Source organism: Danio rerio, chromosome 18, assembly GCF_049306965.1.
Source record: "Danio rerio strain Tuebingen ecotype United States chromosome 18, GRCz12tu, whole genome shotgun sequence".
NCBI lineage: Eukaryota > Metazoa > Chordata > Actinopteri > Cypriniformes > Danionidae > Danio > Danio rerio.
This window is the reverse complement of record NC_133193.1, coordinates 50,360,225-50,379,299: the sequence shown is the minus strand read 5'-3', so window position 1 is coordinate 50,379,299 and position 19,075 is coordinate 50,360,225. Positions and strand designations below refer to the sequence as shown.

General features: G+C 36.4%; 1 protein-coding gene across 2 annotated transcripts in view; it reads right to left on the bottom strand.

Annotated features, from left to right (window-relative positions):
* Positions 1-337: 337 nt before the first annotated feature.
* The window catches only part of barx2 (BARX homeobox 2), a 33,367-nt gene continuing 14,629 nt past the window's right edge, over positions 338-19,075 (bottom strand). The window contains exons 2-4 of one of the 2 annotated variants that reach the window (XM_001342008.9): positions 18,640-18,901; positions 7,157-7,241; positions 338-4,390 (exon numbers count right to left, since the gene is read on the bottom strand). In XM_001342008.9, coding sequence (XP_001342044.1) covers positions 4,115-4,390; positions 7,157-7,241; positions 18,640-18,901 — 623 coding nt within the window. In that variant the 3' untranslated portion in view covers positions 338-4,114. Of the gene's footprint in view, positions 4,391-7,156; positions 7,242-16,627; positions 17,480-17,629; positions 18,902-19,075 lie in introns of those variants that run through there. The other variant, XR_012393864.1, reaches the window with a different exon arrangement.

Below are 19,075 nucleotides of genomic sequence, written 5' to 3'. Positions count from 1 at the left end.
CTTACAATAAAAATCACAGAACGTTTGGGTGAAAAATATACAGAACGCTTGGGTATGTCTGTTTATATCCTCAATAAAACTAAAGAATACAAAATAACTACTCACCCCATAAAATTCAGTATGTACACCAGAAAAATAGTGTTTTATATCAAAGAAGGAATATATTTTCAATAGTTATTATAAGCCAAACACACAAAAAACAACAAATATACAAATAAAATCTGCAAAAAAAAGGCAAAAGCGGAGCTTCTGTCATGCATGTGATGATGTATTTGTGGGCCGTCAGTCAGCTGTAGGCATGTGCAGAGCTCCCGCGGGCTTCGACATGTCCTGCGGATTTTCGTTTTTTTTTTGCTGCAGGTTTTACTAGCGCGAGTTTGATTTATTAATTGCTTTGCGTCCCTGACAGATTAAGTGGTTTTTCGTACAGTAATAAAACCAGCCTGCACTTAGTGGTGTCATACAGCGCCACACCACAGTGGGGGAAAGGGGTTCACTTTAGTTTAGTTTTTCATTCAAAAGGAATGAAATGGGAAGAAGCACACACCATGCTCCATCTGGGAGTTCATATATCATGTCTCAGCCTTAACGAATAGTAGTAAATGACCGCGCAAAGGTTACACACACACACACACACGCACACACAAAAGTGATTTGAAGGAAGGATTCGGTTGAAATACGATGAATACGAAGCATAAAACGAACAAAAGAAAGTCATTTTCTCTGCAAACAACACAGAAAAACCTTGACGTTTGGCAGAAAGTGGGCACTTTAAAAAAGCTTTGCTTAAATCAATAAAACCTTAAATGTTTTCTCAAAATTTATGTTCGCTTTCTGACAGATTCTTTATCCGCTGTGGATGTTGAATGGATAAAGCTAATCTTTGCCCAAACTGGACAATCCTGCTTTAAAAAGAGTCTCATGTGAAATCCACAACTCTGTACATGTTTACACTGGTATTCATACTAACCCGTTCTATTAAGTTTTAATGGCAGCAGCTTCGTGGATGTGTAAAAAAAAAAGTACCTCAAAGGGCACTTCAGCTTCTCAGATATATGTGTTTTGGCACAGAATCCCAAGCTACAGTACACAGGTGCACCGTAAACTACAGGCGCAATTAAACAGCTAATATTTACAGGGAAAGAAAGGAACGTTGCTGAAAAAAATATATATAATAAACACTAACTGTTTGTTCATACACTGTACCGATGAGATTCAGATTTCTACGTTGGCACGTCTGGCAGCATATTATAAAATGTTTTATAAAATACAGGCAGCGGTATGATAGGAACATTTAAAGCAATGTTAGGCACTGCATTGATTCGCCATACAGTGGAAAGTATTTGGACACGTTTTAAAATGCCTGCACGTCATTGCATTAGACAACAAAAACTGCAAACAAACTGACTCAATCTTGACTTTTGGATTTGTGAAGTGAGTTCTCCTCAGATTATATTGTTGGTTTGGGAACATTTTACAATAAGCTCTCAAATGTGAAAATAAATCAATTATCTAAATGACCATTTCAGTGCACCTTAAGATTACAGCAGAGTTAATTAATCAAACTGAACATAAAAAACCTAATATAATTGTAATTATTTATATTTTTGTAACTTTTGGTTTTTAAAAAAATCTAAATGAAACTTTTTAAATGTGTTTTTCAAAGGGATAAATACAGCTAAAGTCAGAATTATTAGCCCTCTTGTATATTTTTTTCCTGCATTTTTGTTTAACGGAGAGAAGATTTTTTTCAACACATTTCTAAACATAATAGTTTTAATAACTAATTTCTAATAACTGATTTATTGATGACAGCACATAATATTTGACCAGATATTTTTCAATATACTAGTATTCTGCTTAAAGTGACATTTAAAGGCTTAACTAGGTTTACTAGGGAAGATAGGGTAATGGGGCAAGTCATTGTATAATGGTGTGTTCCCACTAGACACGAATAGACATCCTGCAGAGCGTTTCGCATAAACGAGGTGGCGAGAATGACGCAATGTATGTGAAGTGGCGCTAGTTGAGCATTTTGTTCGTATGACTTGAGAATCACTGGAGTTGGAAAATCTGATCTTCAGCAGACATTCGTACTGTGTTAACTAGGGCTGTGCGATTAATCGGAATCAAATTGCCATCACGATTTACAACGTTGCAATTAGCTAATCGCAAATGGCCGTGATGTGTAATATATATTATTTAACTTCCCCCACTCAGAGCAAATGTGTGACTGCCGTCTGTGTGTGACAGTCTTACTAACCAACTTAGTGAGCACACTTTCGTTCTGCCCAATCAGAATTGCGCAACCGAACTATACGGAACGCCCACAATAAAACAAACAAACTGGAAAGTGCAAACAAGAAAAATTAGGGCATCTGCCGCTTTAGAAGCATTAACAGACTAATCAATATCAAAGAAAAACAGCATGTCGGTCATAAGGGAATATCTTGGTGTCACAGACACCAAACAAAACCAGGTCATTTGGAAGAGCTGTCGCAAAATTGTTGCCACAAGCAAATACAACAACCAGCACCTAAAAAGCACCACAGGCATCATATGAGGAGCGTCTTGTTAAAAAGTCAATTAAGATATTGTCAGTGACACTCAATCTAGTTACATGCAACAGCAAAGTAAAATTTCAGAGTTGTTGCTAATATAAGTTCATATCTGTTTAGCTCCTGAAACACTCGCTGCATTTTAGCAGTAAGAAGCTACAATACAGAATATTGAGCTGAAGCTTGACTATAAAATACGCAATTTAAATCGAAATCGCAATATCTGTCAAAAAAAAATGCATTTAGATATTTTCCCCAAATCGCCTATCGTTAACCAGTCAGGAGCTTGCTCTATGTTGGGCGTGATAATGGCGTAGTGCCTGTTGTTGTTGTCTCAAGGAGAAATCCTCCTGCCGACACCAGACAACAGCTCATCAAACTGGGCTTGACTCAGTCTAAAGCACTGCTGAAAGCCTCCATCATCCCGGTATATTTTCTGGAGGAGTTCATGAGGTAAGTGCACCTCTGAAAAGATCTAGTGGACTCAGACACGGCGCCGAACAAATCTATGCTGCTTTTCAGCCTTCCTAAATCACTTAAAGCACAGCTACTATCTCAATGAAATCCATGTTAGCCATTTAGCAACAAAGCTAGAGACAGACACCCTGCCCATGACGCAAATCTGCATCTATTGTGAAGTGAATTTGATGCGCGAATGAAGTGAATTTGATGTGCGACTAAAAACTATCATGCGTCTATTTACGTGCAAATGTCGCGATGTATTCGTGCATGCCGCGTCTGGTGTGAACACAGCATCATAGTGGTTTGTTTTGCAGACAAACGAAAACAAATATTGCTTAAGGGGGCTTATAATATTGACCTTAAAATGGTTACATTTTTTTTTAACTATTCTTATTTTAGCCAAAATAAAACCAATATTACTTTCTTCAGAAGAAAAAATAATATAGGAAATACTGTGGAAAATTCATTATAGTTTGGGAAATGTTTGAAAAAAATAAAATAAAATAAAAAACACAGGACGAAAAATTTTGACTTCAACTGTGTGTATGTATAATCTAAACAAAGCTACACATTTTGAAAAACTACATAATCATATTAAAACAATATATAAAAATGACAAAAACACCATAGAATTGTTTTACTCAGACATAACTATAAATCATAATTGCAGACAAAGTGAGCATTTTTAATATATATTTAATGTCTATTTATTTATACATAAAAAAAACGATTAAAAAATGATATTAAAATCTTCAGTAGTGTCTTGACTCTAATTTGGATTTTAACAACGTATTAGTAAATGCTGTGTGAGTATTTAGTGTCAGTTCATGTTAACCGATGAGACCTTATTGTAAAATGCTTCTGAAAAAAAGCTTATTCTGTGAAATGTTTTCTTAAGAAGTGTGCTTATTCAATCCTTTCTTGTTTTACAAGCCACTAGGTTTGACGTTTTGTTGTTTTGACAATGACATTCGCACATTTTATGTGTCTAAAGTATCGCTCTACTTTCTGGAGCCACTGACAACTCAAAATCAGCCCGGGAAGCCGTTCAAAAGTCTTTCCAAAGTCTTTTCAGTGTTGGCGTTTGCTGGCGTTTAGCTGGTGGTCATTGCTTCTGACGGTGATGCCGGTGCCTGCTCTCGCTCTGGGCTTTCTGGACAGACATACTCGACGGCGGATGTGGCGGATGTACTGAGATCCTGAGGTTGAGACTGGAAAACTTCGTCCTCCACTTCTGCATGTAGCCTCTCCTCCTCTGCCAGTTTGGCCTCCATTCGCTCCTGGGCCTCGATCTCCTCAGTGGTTGGGATTGAGTTCTTCTTGGGTCGGCCTTTAGGTTTGGTTGGAGCTTCGTGCCCTCCTTTTAGCACCTAAAAACACACACACACTATGTTAAAAAAAAGTTCATTAAGCTTAAAATTGTAGGCCAACTTGCTGCACAGCTTTGAGTTGACTTAACTTTTTAACCAAAGTACTGGACTTGACTCAATTTAAGTTGAGTCAACTCAATAACCTCTGCAGCAAGTTGTCCTAGAATCTTTTTTGCGCAAATTGCATTTATTACCTTACATAAGTTTTTTTTTTAAACTTTAATAGAACAAAACAAAAGAACAAAGAACAGAGAATACAACCAGTAGAAATCACTGTATCATAACATAAATAACGGCTGAAAATACAATAATAAAAGCAGTAAGTAGTCAAATAAGTATAATAATTAAATATAAATACAGAATAAAATATTAATAGTATATGATGATGATAATAATATATTTTATATATAATAAAATAATTATATAATTGCAATTATAACCATTAAAATTTACCAGGGTTTAATGTGATCTACCAAGATTTTGCAAAAATTTGTGAAATCCTGGGGCCTAAATACACACAAAACATGACTTTAGCTGCTTGTTCAACCTACTTATTTATTTTGAGCTGAACCAGCACAGTTATTATTTTATGTTCAATTGACTTAAATTTGTAAAAATGATTAAGTTAACTTAATCTATTTTTGTTGGGACAACATGAAGAAATTGTGTGGAAGCCTGCATTTTTTTTACAGTGTATTTTAGTCCAGGTCTCATAAAAAGCAAACATTTTACCCTTTTTTTAATTTGCTTTCTCAAATATACTCACTAAATTTTGTGTGTGTGTGTGTGCGTGTGTGTGTGTGTGTGTGTGTGTATGTATATATATATATATATATATATACACACACACACACACACACAATGTCTGAGCAGTTTTTATCTGACAAAACTAGCGTCTCTAGTAAAGTATACAGTATATATACTAATATATATATATATATATATATATATATATATATATATATATATATATATATATATACTTTATACCATATACTTTACTAGACATGCTATTTTTGTCAGATAGAAGCTGCTCAGACATTTTCATCCACACATTTCACCACCTCAAAATGCATTATTTTCAAATATTTCAGCGGACCAGAATCAGTTATTCTGCCTAAACCATAGTCAAACCACTGTTCAGATAATACATTTCAAGTCAAGTTTTTGTCTTCAAAGTGCTCTTGTGTGTTTCGAACGCATCTTATCTAAAGCATTTTGTTTTTCAAATGTAATTATCGTCTGTTGTAGCTGTGAAATAACTGAAATCATTCAGCGTGGTGATATGAAACTGTAATGCAGTCAAAATATGCCTGCCTGGAACTACTACTACATTTTTCTGAAAATAATGGCACAGCTAGAGGTGGCATGGTGGCTCACTGGTTAGCACTGTCGTCTCAAGAAGGTTGCTGGTTCGAGTCCCGGTTGGGCCAGTTGGCATTTCTGTGTGGAGTTTGCATGTTCTCCCCGCATTGGCGTGAGTTTCCTCCAGGTGCTCGGGTTTCCCCCAGTCCAAACACATGTTCTATAGGTGAATTGAATGAACTAAATTGGCTGTAGTGTATGTGTGTAAATGTGAGAGCGTTTCTCTGTTCTGGGTTGCGGCTGAAACGGCATCCGCTGTTTAAAATAAATGCTGGAATATTTGGTGGTTCATTCTGCTGTGGCAACCCTAGATAAATAAGGGACTATGCATTATATAGTTGTGTTTTCTCATGAGTTCATCCTGGATGTCCTGCTTTATTTTTTAACCTTGGTTTTACACTCACCGGCCACTTTATTAGGTACTCGTACCAGGTTGGACCCACTTTTGCTTTCAAAACTGCCTTAATCCTTCATGGCATAGATGACGGCAAATTCTGACCCTACCATCCGAAAGTCGCAGCAGAAATCAAGACCAGGCAACGTTTTTCCAGTTTCTGAAAAACTCAGACCAGCCCATCTGGCACCATTAACCATGCCACAGTCAAAGTCACTCAAATCACCCTTCGTTCCCATTCTGATGTTCGGTTTGAACTGCAGCAGATCGTCTTGACCATGTCTACACACCTAAACGCGTTACGTTACTGCCATGTGATTGGCTGATTTAATATTTGCATTAACGAGCGGTTGAACAGGTGTACCTAATAAAGTGGCCGGTGAGTGTATATTGTATAATCTCCATATAGAGAATCAATGAGATATCGGCAGCTCTCAATGAATATACAATGATCAAAAATAAATCAAAGGTCACTACTAACTTATTACTTGACTAGTCTTCTCATTGGATACTTTACTCAAGCAATTATTAATGCTGTTATTTTTGCCATTTCTCCAGTTAATCACTTCAGTAATAGTTTTTACCGTTCCGTTTTTGGCTACTCTGTGAAAAATGTGGGCCTAGTCAAAGGTGAGGATGGTTATTACAGTGATTAAGGAAGACTTATAGCTGTGTGGGCTGTTTGTTCATGCTCATTTATCTCCGAGGTAATCTTTTGTTCCTGCTTGAGAGGTTGATCACACTGACGTAGACCTGTACTGTCCTTTAAATCATCACTCATGTCACACACACACACACACACAGATGGCGGCCGAGGTCGTAGCCGTTACACACACTGATTGTATTGAGTGCCGAGGAGGGCCGCTCAAAACTGTCTAATGGATTTTTAATGATATGTCTCAGAGTTTCCATTCGTGGTGGATTTTGAACGCGGATGTTTTATTGACAGTTTTCTAATGGACTATAGGCTTTGGAGGCCGATGATCCTGTGAGCTTGTTGGACTCACCATTTTCTTCCATTTCATGCGTCGGTTCTGGTACCACGTCTTCACCTGGAGCTGTGTGAGTCCCAGTGACTGAGCCAGATCCAATCTGCACACACACACAAAATAAGAGAAGTTAATCAAAGTACATCAATCAAACACCAATGGAAGATTATTATTCCAGTCCCATGCTGCCTATGGAGGGAACATTTAAGGCAACATGTTCATTGTCAAGTCTGTTCAATAAGAACAAAATGATGTGATAATGCTTTATTTTGGTGGCTCAGTGGTTACCAATGTCGCCTCACAGCAAGAAGGTTGCTAGTTCGAGCCTCATCTGGGTCAGTTGGCATTTCTGTGTGGAGTTTGCATGTTCTCCCCGTGTTGGCGTGGGTTTCCTCTGGGTGATCCGGTTTCCCCCACAGTCCAAAGACATGCGCTAAATTGGCTGTAATGTACTAGTGTGTGTGTGAATGTGAGAGTGTATGGGTGTTTACCAATACTGGGTTGCAGCTGGAAGGGCATCTGCTGTGTGAAACAAACGCTTTAAAAGTTGCCGGTTCATTCCGCTGTGGAGACCCCTGATAAATAAGGGACTAAGCTGAAGGAAAATGAATGGATGCTTTATTTTGATGGTCCCATAACGATAACTAACTTTGTAACTGTCAACTAGCGTCTGTTAATCATCTGTTAAAATCAGATGGTCTCCAAAAGACATTATTACTATGCACACACACACACACAAATAGTGTTTCTGCAGTTTTTTGTGGTAATTGAGGTGCAGATTACAATCACGGGAACCAATCTAAGTGTTATATAGCACCAGTCATGATTTATTAGAGTTTTTGGGGTGGTTAAGATGCTATTTCTAATAAAATGTAAATATGTTGGTGCTATGTAGTAGGGCTGCACAATATATAATTTTAGCATTGATATCGCAGTGTGCAAATATGCAATAGTCACATCACAGGATCTGCAATGTTGAGTTGGGATTACAATGACCATGAACCACATTCCAGAACTTGACTTGTAAAGTCATCGCAAATTGGAACCCTAATAGAGAGAAAGATTTTCATTTGGATGTGTTTTGTGCAACTGTGACCAAGATATCAAGTGAATTTAAACCAATACATTTGAGTTTTAAGTTTAGAGATTTAACAAAGATTAAATTGTATTTAGTTATTTACATACAATGTATGTCACGGTTGCAGGTTTGTGCGCTCTTCCGGAGTGTCTGTTTGATCATGTGGGTTTGTTTTGTTTTTGTGGCCCACGTTGTATTTGTTTTGGTCACGTGTTATGACGGCACTCAGTTGGATTGATTGTTCGCCAGCTGAGGCTCATTATCGTGCCTATATATGTGCGACGTGTTCTGTGTTTCCTTCTCAGTTCGTTACGTGTGCTTATGTGTGCTATCTGTCTGTGCTCGGGACCTGAGGAGTTTTTACTGGACCCTGTTTCCTGCCTGATTCCTGCCCTGTTTTCTCCTAGCCCTAGCACCGCACTTATTCCTTGCATTTGTTTTGACTGTGTGAATACATTTATTTTGTTCACTCGCACTTGGATTCACCCGAACATTCTTTATTTGTGACAAAACGAACTGACCGTGACATTACCCCTCTCTCGATCAATCCAACTGAGTGCCGTCATAACATGTGACCAAAACAAATACAACGTGGGCCACAAAAACAAAACAAACCCGCATGATCAAACAGACACTCCGGAAGAGCGCACAAACCTGCAACCGTGACAATGTACAATGTAACTTCATACAATTAAGACAATTCAATGGTATTTAATTAATGTTGATTTTATGTTTGTAGACTCAAAAGAAAACCAAAAAAATACGAAACAGTAAAAAAACAAACATTTTATCTTTGTTTTATTGCATTCATCTAAGCTTGCTAATTGTTTATGTTTTATGCAGATGTATGAAGTTATTTAGGTCATCTCATGTGAAATTATATTCATACCACAATGAGTATCGCAGAAAAAACAAAATATCGCAACATTTTTCCAATATTACGCAGCCTTATATGTAGCACTTAAAATGGTTTTCCTATGATTTATTTTACTTTTATTGTATTTTACCCTGTTTATATATGCTTTTGAGTTATATTATGGGACCTTGATCTTTCTTCCAACACCATTTAACCTTGAAAAGTAAAAAAAAAGGTGACTTTTGTGAACATTTTAATTGTTTAAAGTGCTATATTGTCTGGGTTGGTGCTGCCAGTACATTTTCTGTTATTTAAAAAACTTATTTCTCTATATATCATTTCTTATTCATTTTCAAACTACTAAAATGTCAAAAAAAATCACTTTGTTAAACTGTAGAGGTGATTTTTGTACATCAAAAGTCGACAGAGCAGAGATCAATATCCCATAATGCAATTCAGAACCGTAAATAAACAGCAAACACTTTATTATACCACTTTATAACACTTTAAAAAACTATATTATATTTTTATTACACTACATATTTATATAAAACAACAGAAGAACAAAATCCAAGAAACATTAGCTGTTTTGGTATCTGTGATCCTTCTGTCTCCTTCAGTCTCCAAATCTCCTTCTGTGGTTTCTGTTATAGCGGTGTCGGCAGTGTAAGAAAACTTCTAGAGTCGTCAATGACCTTTAAAACCCTCAAGCAAGTAACAAGAATGACCTCCAAGAAGGCAGGAAACTTCAGAACTGGATATAATTGAGTGAAATCCAGAAGTCACCTGTTGTCTTGTGCATAAATGATGCTGGGTGGCCATCCAGAGCGCAGATGTATATCTAATCGCTGCAAAATTTCCCAAAGCTGGCATGACAGATCTGAAGGTTTTGCCAAACCTTGAACCGAGGAGTCTTCCCAGGCCTTAATCTGGCTGTATTTGGACGGCAGAGGAGCTCCTGACATGGTTTTGAGGCGCATAAGAGGTGCCATCAGGCATCAGAGCATGACTAATGCTGATGTCGGGTGGCTGTAATGGAGGAGATGAAGGAAACAGAGACCCTGATATCAAACGAGTGTGCAGATTTGTGCTGCCGGTACCTTGAAAGAGTCTCTCAGGATTACAGTCAGTCCCTCTGAGGGTCCGGCAAGAGTCTTGATCTGCTGGAAATGAGCAGATTAACATTCGCTCGCAGAAGCCTTTCCACTTTGTTTGTCTGTGTGTTCGTTTCTTCTGCACTCTCTTCTGTGTTGAGTATGAAACGAGTACTGTGGCAGTACCGTAGTAAAGCATCTTTTAACATTATGTGGAATTTGTACTAATTATTCAATCATTTTCCTTTAGCTTAGTCCCTTTATTCATCAGGGGTCACCACAGCGGAATGAACCGCCAACTTATCAGATATGTTTTACACAGCGGATGCCCTTCCAGCTGCAACCTAGTACTGGGAAACATCCATACATACTCATTCACACTCATACACTAAGGCCAATTACGTTTATTCAATTCACCTATAGCGCATGCCTTTAGACTGTGGGGAAATCCGAAGCACTCGGAGGAAACCCACGGCAACACGGGGAAAACATGCAAATTTCACACAGAAACGCACTTAGCCAGGAACCAGCGACCTTCTTGCTGTAAGGTGTGAGTGCCCTTTACTTATTATTATGTTGCTTATTTTATCTAATATATGTCATTGTGTGTGTGTTTGTTATTTTTTATTTGTATTTTTATGTTTATAAAAATACGATTTTATTATATCAGGACTATTATAGTACACTTCTTACATATTAAAATAAATCTGCTACAAAAATCAACATTCTAGGTTATTATACACAAAACAAAAAATAAATGAATAAATAAATAAATATTTTTATTATTGAGAATCTATTTATTTTTTATTAAATGTGCATTGTAATAAGGAATGTTGATTTTGGAGAAGACATATATTTATATATATATATATATATATATATATATATATATATATATATATATATATATATATATACATATATATAGCGCACAGCAATACCACATGAAGAAAGGACAGACTTTGAAGGAATAAACAGTGTGAGGAGAGATCCATTATGTGTGCACTGGGCAACTCTGAACATGTTCCGCCCATGACGTGCGCGAGGCAGACAGGTCTGTACAATTCCTTAATTTATCGGCTTAAGAATATCGGCCTAATTTAGACATCGGATCGATAACGATAATCTTAAAAATAGCATTTATCGGCTGATAACGATATGGCCACTGATATAGCGTGCATCCCTAATATATATATATATATATATATATATATATATATATATATATATATATATATATATATATATTCAGCCTGATCTCACAAGAAAAAGTATTTTACGTTTTGTCAGTTTAGTGGCTAATTCAGTTCAGTTGTACGATTTTAAAAAGGAGGCGTGGCTCCTAACCCCACCCCTAAACCCAACTGTCACTGGTGGATGAGCAAATTGTACTAATTTGTATGAATTAGACCATACGATTTCATTGAATCAGCCACTAAATCAAAAAGTTACGAATTGCTGTGAGATTATGTTGGTATATTTTCTAATGATAAATATGTTTTATGTTGGATTTATAATAGAACTGTTTAACGATGCTTTGCTCATCCTAGTTTAAAAAATTATATATATATATATATATATATATATATATATATATATATATATATATATATATAAACCACAACAGAAAGTAATAGTGCTGTAATTTAGTGCTTTTGTTGAAACTTAAACAGAAAACAAAACTGTCTTCGTAAAACTGACAGAGTAAATATGAAATATGTCTTTATTTATTTTCTTAGTGTCACATTTGTCATATATCACACTAAATTGCATTTCAGTAAAACATATGAGTACAAATGGAGTAGAAAATGAGGGCTTTTTTGAAAGAAAGAAAAAACATCCCCAATTTAGATGTCAGTCATTTGTGGCTGTTTCTGTACAGTAATTGGTGGTAAGAAAAAGCAGCTCTGTGTTTGTGCTTATTATTACTGTTCAGAAACACACACACACACACACACACACACACACACACACACACACACACACACACACACACACACACACACACACGCTGCATTCCAATCTCGGCTTGTTTCTTCGAATTATGAGTGTAATTTAAGCTGAGTTTGGGTTCTGACATTTATTCATAATGATGATGAAGATGATTATAATCATCTCTGCCTCGTAAAAAACCATTAAAACTTCATGATATAAATCATTACGCTCGATATTGCGACATGTTTTTTCATTGCTTTCATGTTCAGATTGTGTGGCCCAGGCGGACAAGCCAAAAACAGCACAAACAGCTTCAGGTGGTCTTTGAGGAAGATAAAACGGGACCCCCGAGGCGCTGCGAGGCCCACTTGAGGAATTCCCCACACTTGTGTTTCATTCAGACATCAATTAATCCATTCATTCCTGAGGCCGAGCTGCTGGGTATGTGTGCGTGTGTGTGTGTGTGAGACAGAGTGATCGAGCGCAGGTTGACTTGACCTAACTCTGAACTACACAAAACAAGATCAGTTACCCAATTGACCCCAACTGAAACCAACAAAATTGACCTCCGCCACCCCAGCACACACACTCCAAAAAAAATGCTTGTTTAAGCTACTTATGTAAATCGAGCTTAAGCAACACAATTACTGGCATTTTGTGGAAAACTTCATTCTTTCATGTTCAATTTGTTAGGTTAACGTAATCCATTTGTGTTGGGACTACATTGTCAAAAATGCTGGCGTCCACACAATTCCTTCATGTTGTCCCAGCACAAATCGATTAATGAAGAGTTCAGACTGCATGATTTTAGCCTCGAATTTGACTCGCCAACAAGTTTTGAGAAATCAAATACCTGAAATCACAGGCAAATCGGTGCTCGTTCACGTGAGTAACAATCACACAGTATGAACTATCAAAGACGCGATCTGAGAGAATCGCCGATGAGTTGCTAATATCAGTGAGATATTTGACGTGCTAAATATCTGGAGCTGTCTGTGAGTCAAGTCATGCTGTGTGAAATGAGTTTTGACTGAAAATAACATCGGCGATCGCTTACAGCCAATGAGTCAGTAGCATTCACTTGTGTGTACCTGGGAGTTATTAAGTCCGAATTCTGAGTTATAAAGTCAGAATTGTGAGTTATTAAGTCAGAATTCAGAGTTATTAAGTCAGAATTAATAATTATAAAGTCAGAATTGCCAGTTATTAAGTCAGAATTCAGAGTTTTAAAGTCAGAATTCAGAGTTATAAAGTCAGAATTGTCAGTTATTAAGTCAGAATTCAGAGTTATAGTCAGAATTGCCAGTTATCAAGTCAAAATTCAGTTGTAAAGTCAGAATTGCCAGTTATTAAGTCAGAATTCAGAGTTATAAAGTCAGAATTGACAGTTATTAAGTCAGAATTGGCAGTTATAAAGTCAGAATTCAGAGTTATAAAGTCAGAATTGACAGTTATTAAGTCAGAATTGGCAGTTACAAAGTCAGAATTCAGAGTTTTAAAGTCAGAATTCAGAGTTATAAAGTCAGAGTTGTCAGTTATTAAATCAGAATTCAGAGTTATAGTCAGAATTGCCAGTTATCAAGTCAATATTCAGTTGTAAAGTCAGAATTGCCAGTTATTAAGTCAGAATTCAGAGTTATAAAGTCAGAATTGCCAGTTACAAAGTCAGAATTCAGAGTTATAAAGTCAGAATTCAGAGTTATTAAGTCAGAATTGCCAGTTATTAAGTCAGAATTCAGAGTTATAAAGTCAGAATTGCCAGTTACAAAGTCAGAATTCAGAGTTATAAAGTCAGAATTCAGAGTTATTAAGTCAGAATTGCCAGTTATTAAGTCAGAATTCAGAGTTTTAAAGTCAGAATTCAGAGTTATAAAGTCAGAGTTGTCAGTTATTAAATCAGAATTCAGAGTTATAGTCAGAATTGCCAGTTATCAAGTCAATATTCAGTTGTAAAGTCAGAATTGCCAGTTATTAAGTCAGAATTCAGAGTTATAAAGTCAGAATTGCCAGTTACAAAGTCAGAATTTAGAGTTATAAAGTCAGAATTCAGAGTTATTAAGTCAGAATTGGCAGTTACAAAGTCAGAATTCAGAGTTATAAAGTCAGAATTCAGAGTTATAGTCAGAATTGCCAGTTATCAAGTCAAAATTCAGTTATAAAGTCAGAGTTGCCAGTTATTAAGTCAGAATTCAGAGTTATAAAGTCAGAATTCAAAGTTATAAAGTCAGAATTGCCAGTTATTAATTCAGAATTGGCTGTTACAAAGTCAGAATTCAGAGTTATAAAGTCAGAACTCAGAGTTATAAAGTCAGAATTGCCAGTTATTAAGTCAGAATTGGCAGTTACAAAGTCAGAATTCAGAGTTATAAAGTCAGAATTGCCAGTTATTAAGTCAGAATTTAGAGTTATAGTCAGAATTGCCAGTTATTAAGTCAGAATTCAGAGTTATAAAGTCAGAATTGCCAGTTATTAAGTCAGAATTGGCAGTTGCAAAGTCAGAATTGCCAGTTATTAAGTCAGAATTCAGAGTTATTAAGTCAGAATTCAGAGTTATAAAGTCAGAATTCAGAGTTATAAAGTCTGAATTGCGAGTTACAGTCTTTATTGTTTTGTTCAATCCACCTAAATTTGTAAAAAACAAATAAGTTAATTAATTTGAGTTGGGACAACATTAAGAAATTGTGTGGCATTTTTTACAGTATAAAAATCATTACGGTATATCTATGGTGGGATTGTGCATGGATGTGTGCGTTAATGAATGTGTGTGTGATATGCACTCAGAATCACTGTAACAGACCAAATTTTGTATGATTTTTACCCAAATGCACCCTTTAGGCCATAATGGAAACACACCCACCACGGCCAAATCTGAACACAGAGCCAAACTGAAATGGAAAATGTGTTACGGCCCGAAAAAACCGTCCCGAGAGAGAAGACCCGCGACATGTAGATTACCTCATCTCATTGTACAAAGCCCCAAAGTTTCCAAAATGCACCTGCGTGTGCTTTAAATGATTGGCATGAAATCAATGTAATACATTTTTGTTTGCTGTTCTTGGCGCGCGTCCCTGTTGTCTTGAATGGGGTAGTGTTTCTTTTTAAAGACTTCTTCAGCAATTCAAAGCACGGTTAAAATGTTACTGTCGTCTTAAGTACGACTCCGAGCAAGGTAATCGTTTGGCTAACAGCGATCCGCTTCAAGTGTTTATTTCAGGTTTTATATGCGCTCAGAGTACTTTTTAATTCACGGTACATCATAATTGCTTTGCTTTCTTTGAGGTTGCATGAAGTCAAATTCCTATTTTATTTGTTCTCATGTTACCGGTTTCATAAAAATGTACTGTAGTATTAAAAATGCATGCAGTCAATTTGTTTTACAATGAATTGCTTTGTAAATGTTTCTGCTTTCATATAAGATTCATAAAAGCATAGATATGAAATGAGTTAATGATTTTTATTATTAATTATAATTATAATAATTATTATTATTTATTTAAAATATCAGATGTTCAATGTAAATATAATAATAATAATAGTAATAATAATAAAAATAATTTATATATATATATATATATATATATATATATATATATATATATATATATATATATATATATATATATATATACAGTTGAAGTCAGAATTATTAGCCCCCCTTTGATTTGATTTGATTTTTTAAATATTTCCCAAATGGTGTTTAACAGAGCAAGGAAATTTTCACAGTATGTCTGATAATATTTTTTCTTCTGGAGAAACTCTTATTTGTTTTATTTCAGCTAGAATAAAAGCAGTTTTTACATTTTTTAATAGCAATTTTATGGTCAAAATTATCAGCTCCGTTAAATTATATATTTTTCAGTAGTCTACAGAACAAACCATTGTTATACAATAACTTGCCTAATTACCCTAACCTGCCTAGTTAACCTAATTACCTAATTAGTTAAGCCTTTAAATGTCACTTTAAGCTGTATAGAAGTGTCTTGAATAATATCTAATAAAATATTATTTACTGTAATCATGGCAAGGATAAAATAAATAAGTTATTAGAAATTAGTTATTCAAATTATTATGTTTAGAAATGTGCTAAAAAAATCTTCTCTCTGTTAAACAGAAATTGAGGAAAAAATAATCAGGGGGCTAATAACTCTGACTTCAACTGTACACTCTCAGAAATAAAAGTACAAATGCTGTAATCTAGGTAGTAGGGCTGCACAATATGTCATTTCAGCATCGATATCGCAATGTGCAAATCTGCAGTAGTCACATCACAGGATCTGCAACGTCAAGTTTGGGTAGTAATTAACTATAAAACACAGTTTAATACCTGCATTTTTTAAGGCTGACCTATTAATATGAAAGTATTTTATTTGGATGGGTGTTTTAAGGCTGGTGACTGTAAGATTTCAAGTTAGTTTAAACCATTTGTGCACAAGAAATTGAAAAGTTTGCTGCTTTAACAAAGATAATGATTAATTAATACAATATGACTACGCTGCATTTTATTATTTTTTTTTTTTTTTACTTTTGATTATTGAAATTCTATACTTCAATACTGTGAAACTCCAGATGAAAACCATAGTGTGGTTTATTTATTGTTATATTTGTTCTGTGTTTTCATCTGTTTTAATCTATTCATTCTGTGTATTTTATGCTGATGCACTCCCCTGCAAATAAGTCCAATCAATATAAATTTAGCAATTATTTCCAAATAGGGTCATCTTCATCATTCATTCATTTTCTTGACGGCTTATTCCCTTTATTAATCCGGGGTCGCCACAGCGGAATGAACCGCCAACTTATCTAGCACGTTTTTACGCAGCGGATGCCCTTCCAGCCGCAACCCATCTCTGGGAAACATCCACACACACTCATTCACACTCAGACTCATACACTACGGACAATTTAGCCTACCCAATTCACCTGTACTGCATGTCTTTGGACTGTGGGGGAATTCGGAGCACCCAGAGGAAACCCACGCGATTGCAGGGAGAACATGCAAACTCCACACAGAAACGCCCATTGAGCCGAGGCTCGAACCAGCGACCTTCTTGCTATGAGGCGACAGCACTATCTACTGTGTACATCGTAGGGTCATCTTGTGAAATCATATTCATACCGCAATATATAGCAGAAAAACAAAATTTCGCAATGTCAGTATTTTCCAATATCATGGAGACCTGGGTGGTTCTCTTCCAAAAGGTTTTTTATTTTATTTTTTGTACTTGTTAGGTACAAAATAGGTACCTTTAAAGTACAAACTAGACTGTTAAGGTACTAATTCATAACTCTAAAATGCCAATGTGAATCCTTTATGTTTAAATACACAACTTTAAGGTAAAACTATGGATCCTTTAGGTCAGTGGTGTCCAAACTCTGTCCTGGAGGGCCGCTGTCCTGCTTTCAGTTTAGTTTCAACCCCAATCAGACACACCTGGGCTAGCTAATCAAGCTCTTACTAGGCTTTCAAGAAACATCCTTGCAGGTGTGTTGAGGCAAGTAAAATCTGCAGGACACCGGCCCTCCAGGACCAAGTTTGGACACCCCTGCTTTAGATACTAATATGTAACTTAAGTACAAAAGTGTACTTTGAAAAGAATAGCATTCTAATGACAGCTTTTTCTACCTTTATTTTGGAGATATGTACATATATTATAGCATGGTATAACATTATAACAATAACATGCATATGTTTATTCTACTGTATATGTGTGTGTGTGTGTGTGTATGCTTCCACAGTATAATTTGAAATTGGATATAAAAGATATCAGATTAAAATAAATGTTGGGTTGGAAAACGTAAAACTCAGGCTCATAATTGATATGTGTCCTTATATAAATTTCCAGAGAGCGCAAAATATGTCCCAGGAGGTTCAATTATTTATTTATTTTTTGCAGTTTTTGTTTTCGCGAATCCACCAGAGGCTGCTGTGAGCGCTTTTGCAGATCTCAAATTTCTCACGAGTGCCATTCATGCGTGCTGTTTTCACATAAATCCACCAGAGGCCGCTGTTGACTGACTGATTGACCCACCCACCCTCTTCCCTAAAGCCAATCGATAGTGTTTTCAAAAGCAATCCAGAAAAAAAAAGCCCTTGCTGCAGCCTGACTTTTACAGTGTTTTCCGATTTTACCACATTCTCACTATGTTATTTACTTGCCGTTTGTTTTAGCTTTACCTGCTTTCTGGAACCGTTCTTCACCGGTCTCAAACCCCATCCCCACAGTCAACTTCACTCTGCATCTCAAGTCTGCCGACGGATAACCCATCATCACAGAGGTAAGCGATCAGCTGGTACCGCAAAAAAATGAATAGAAGTCGGTGGCGGCGTCATATCGCCCCGTAGCGTTCGTTTTTACGATGAAATGCAGCCATACGTAGCTCTGGCTACATAATTTGCGCTCTCCAGAAATGTATACGGGGGTGCGTTTTCACGATGAGCATGAGTTGCGAACTTAACTTCTGTGAAGCACAAATATTGGAGAACTGCCAGACGGAATCAAAAGCACAATTTGAGATGTTTGCTTGAGCTCTCACTGACCTGTCTGGAGTGGAGAGGTATTTCTGCTTCTGGAACTTCTTCTCCAGGCCCAGGAGCTGCAGCTCGGTGAAGATGGTGCGGCTGCGGCGGGGTTTCTTTAGCCGCGGAGTGCAGTGCTCCGTATCAGACTCACTGCTGATGCTGAGGGGAGTCTCGCTGGATGGAGGCAGATGAGGGGACGACTGAGACAGAGGAGACACACTGCTGGACGCCTGGTGTGTGATCACAGACAGCAGAGGATACGACCTCAGAGGAACAGAGCCTGGACAACAAGAGCAACGCAATGAATAATCATTTGGTAAATGCACTTATCATATACAGTTGAAGTCAGAATCATTATCCCTCTTGTGAAATTTTTTAAATATTTCCCAAATTATGTTGAACAGAGGAAGGAATTTTTCACAGTATTTTCTATAATATTTTTTCTTCTGGAGAA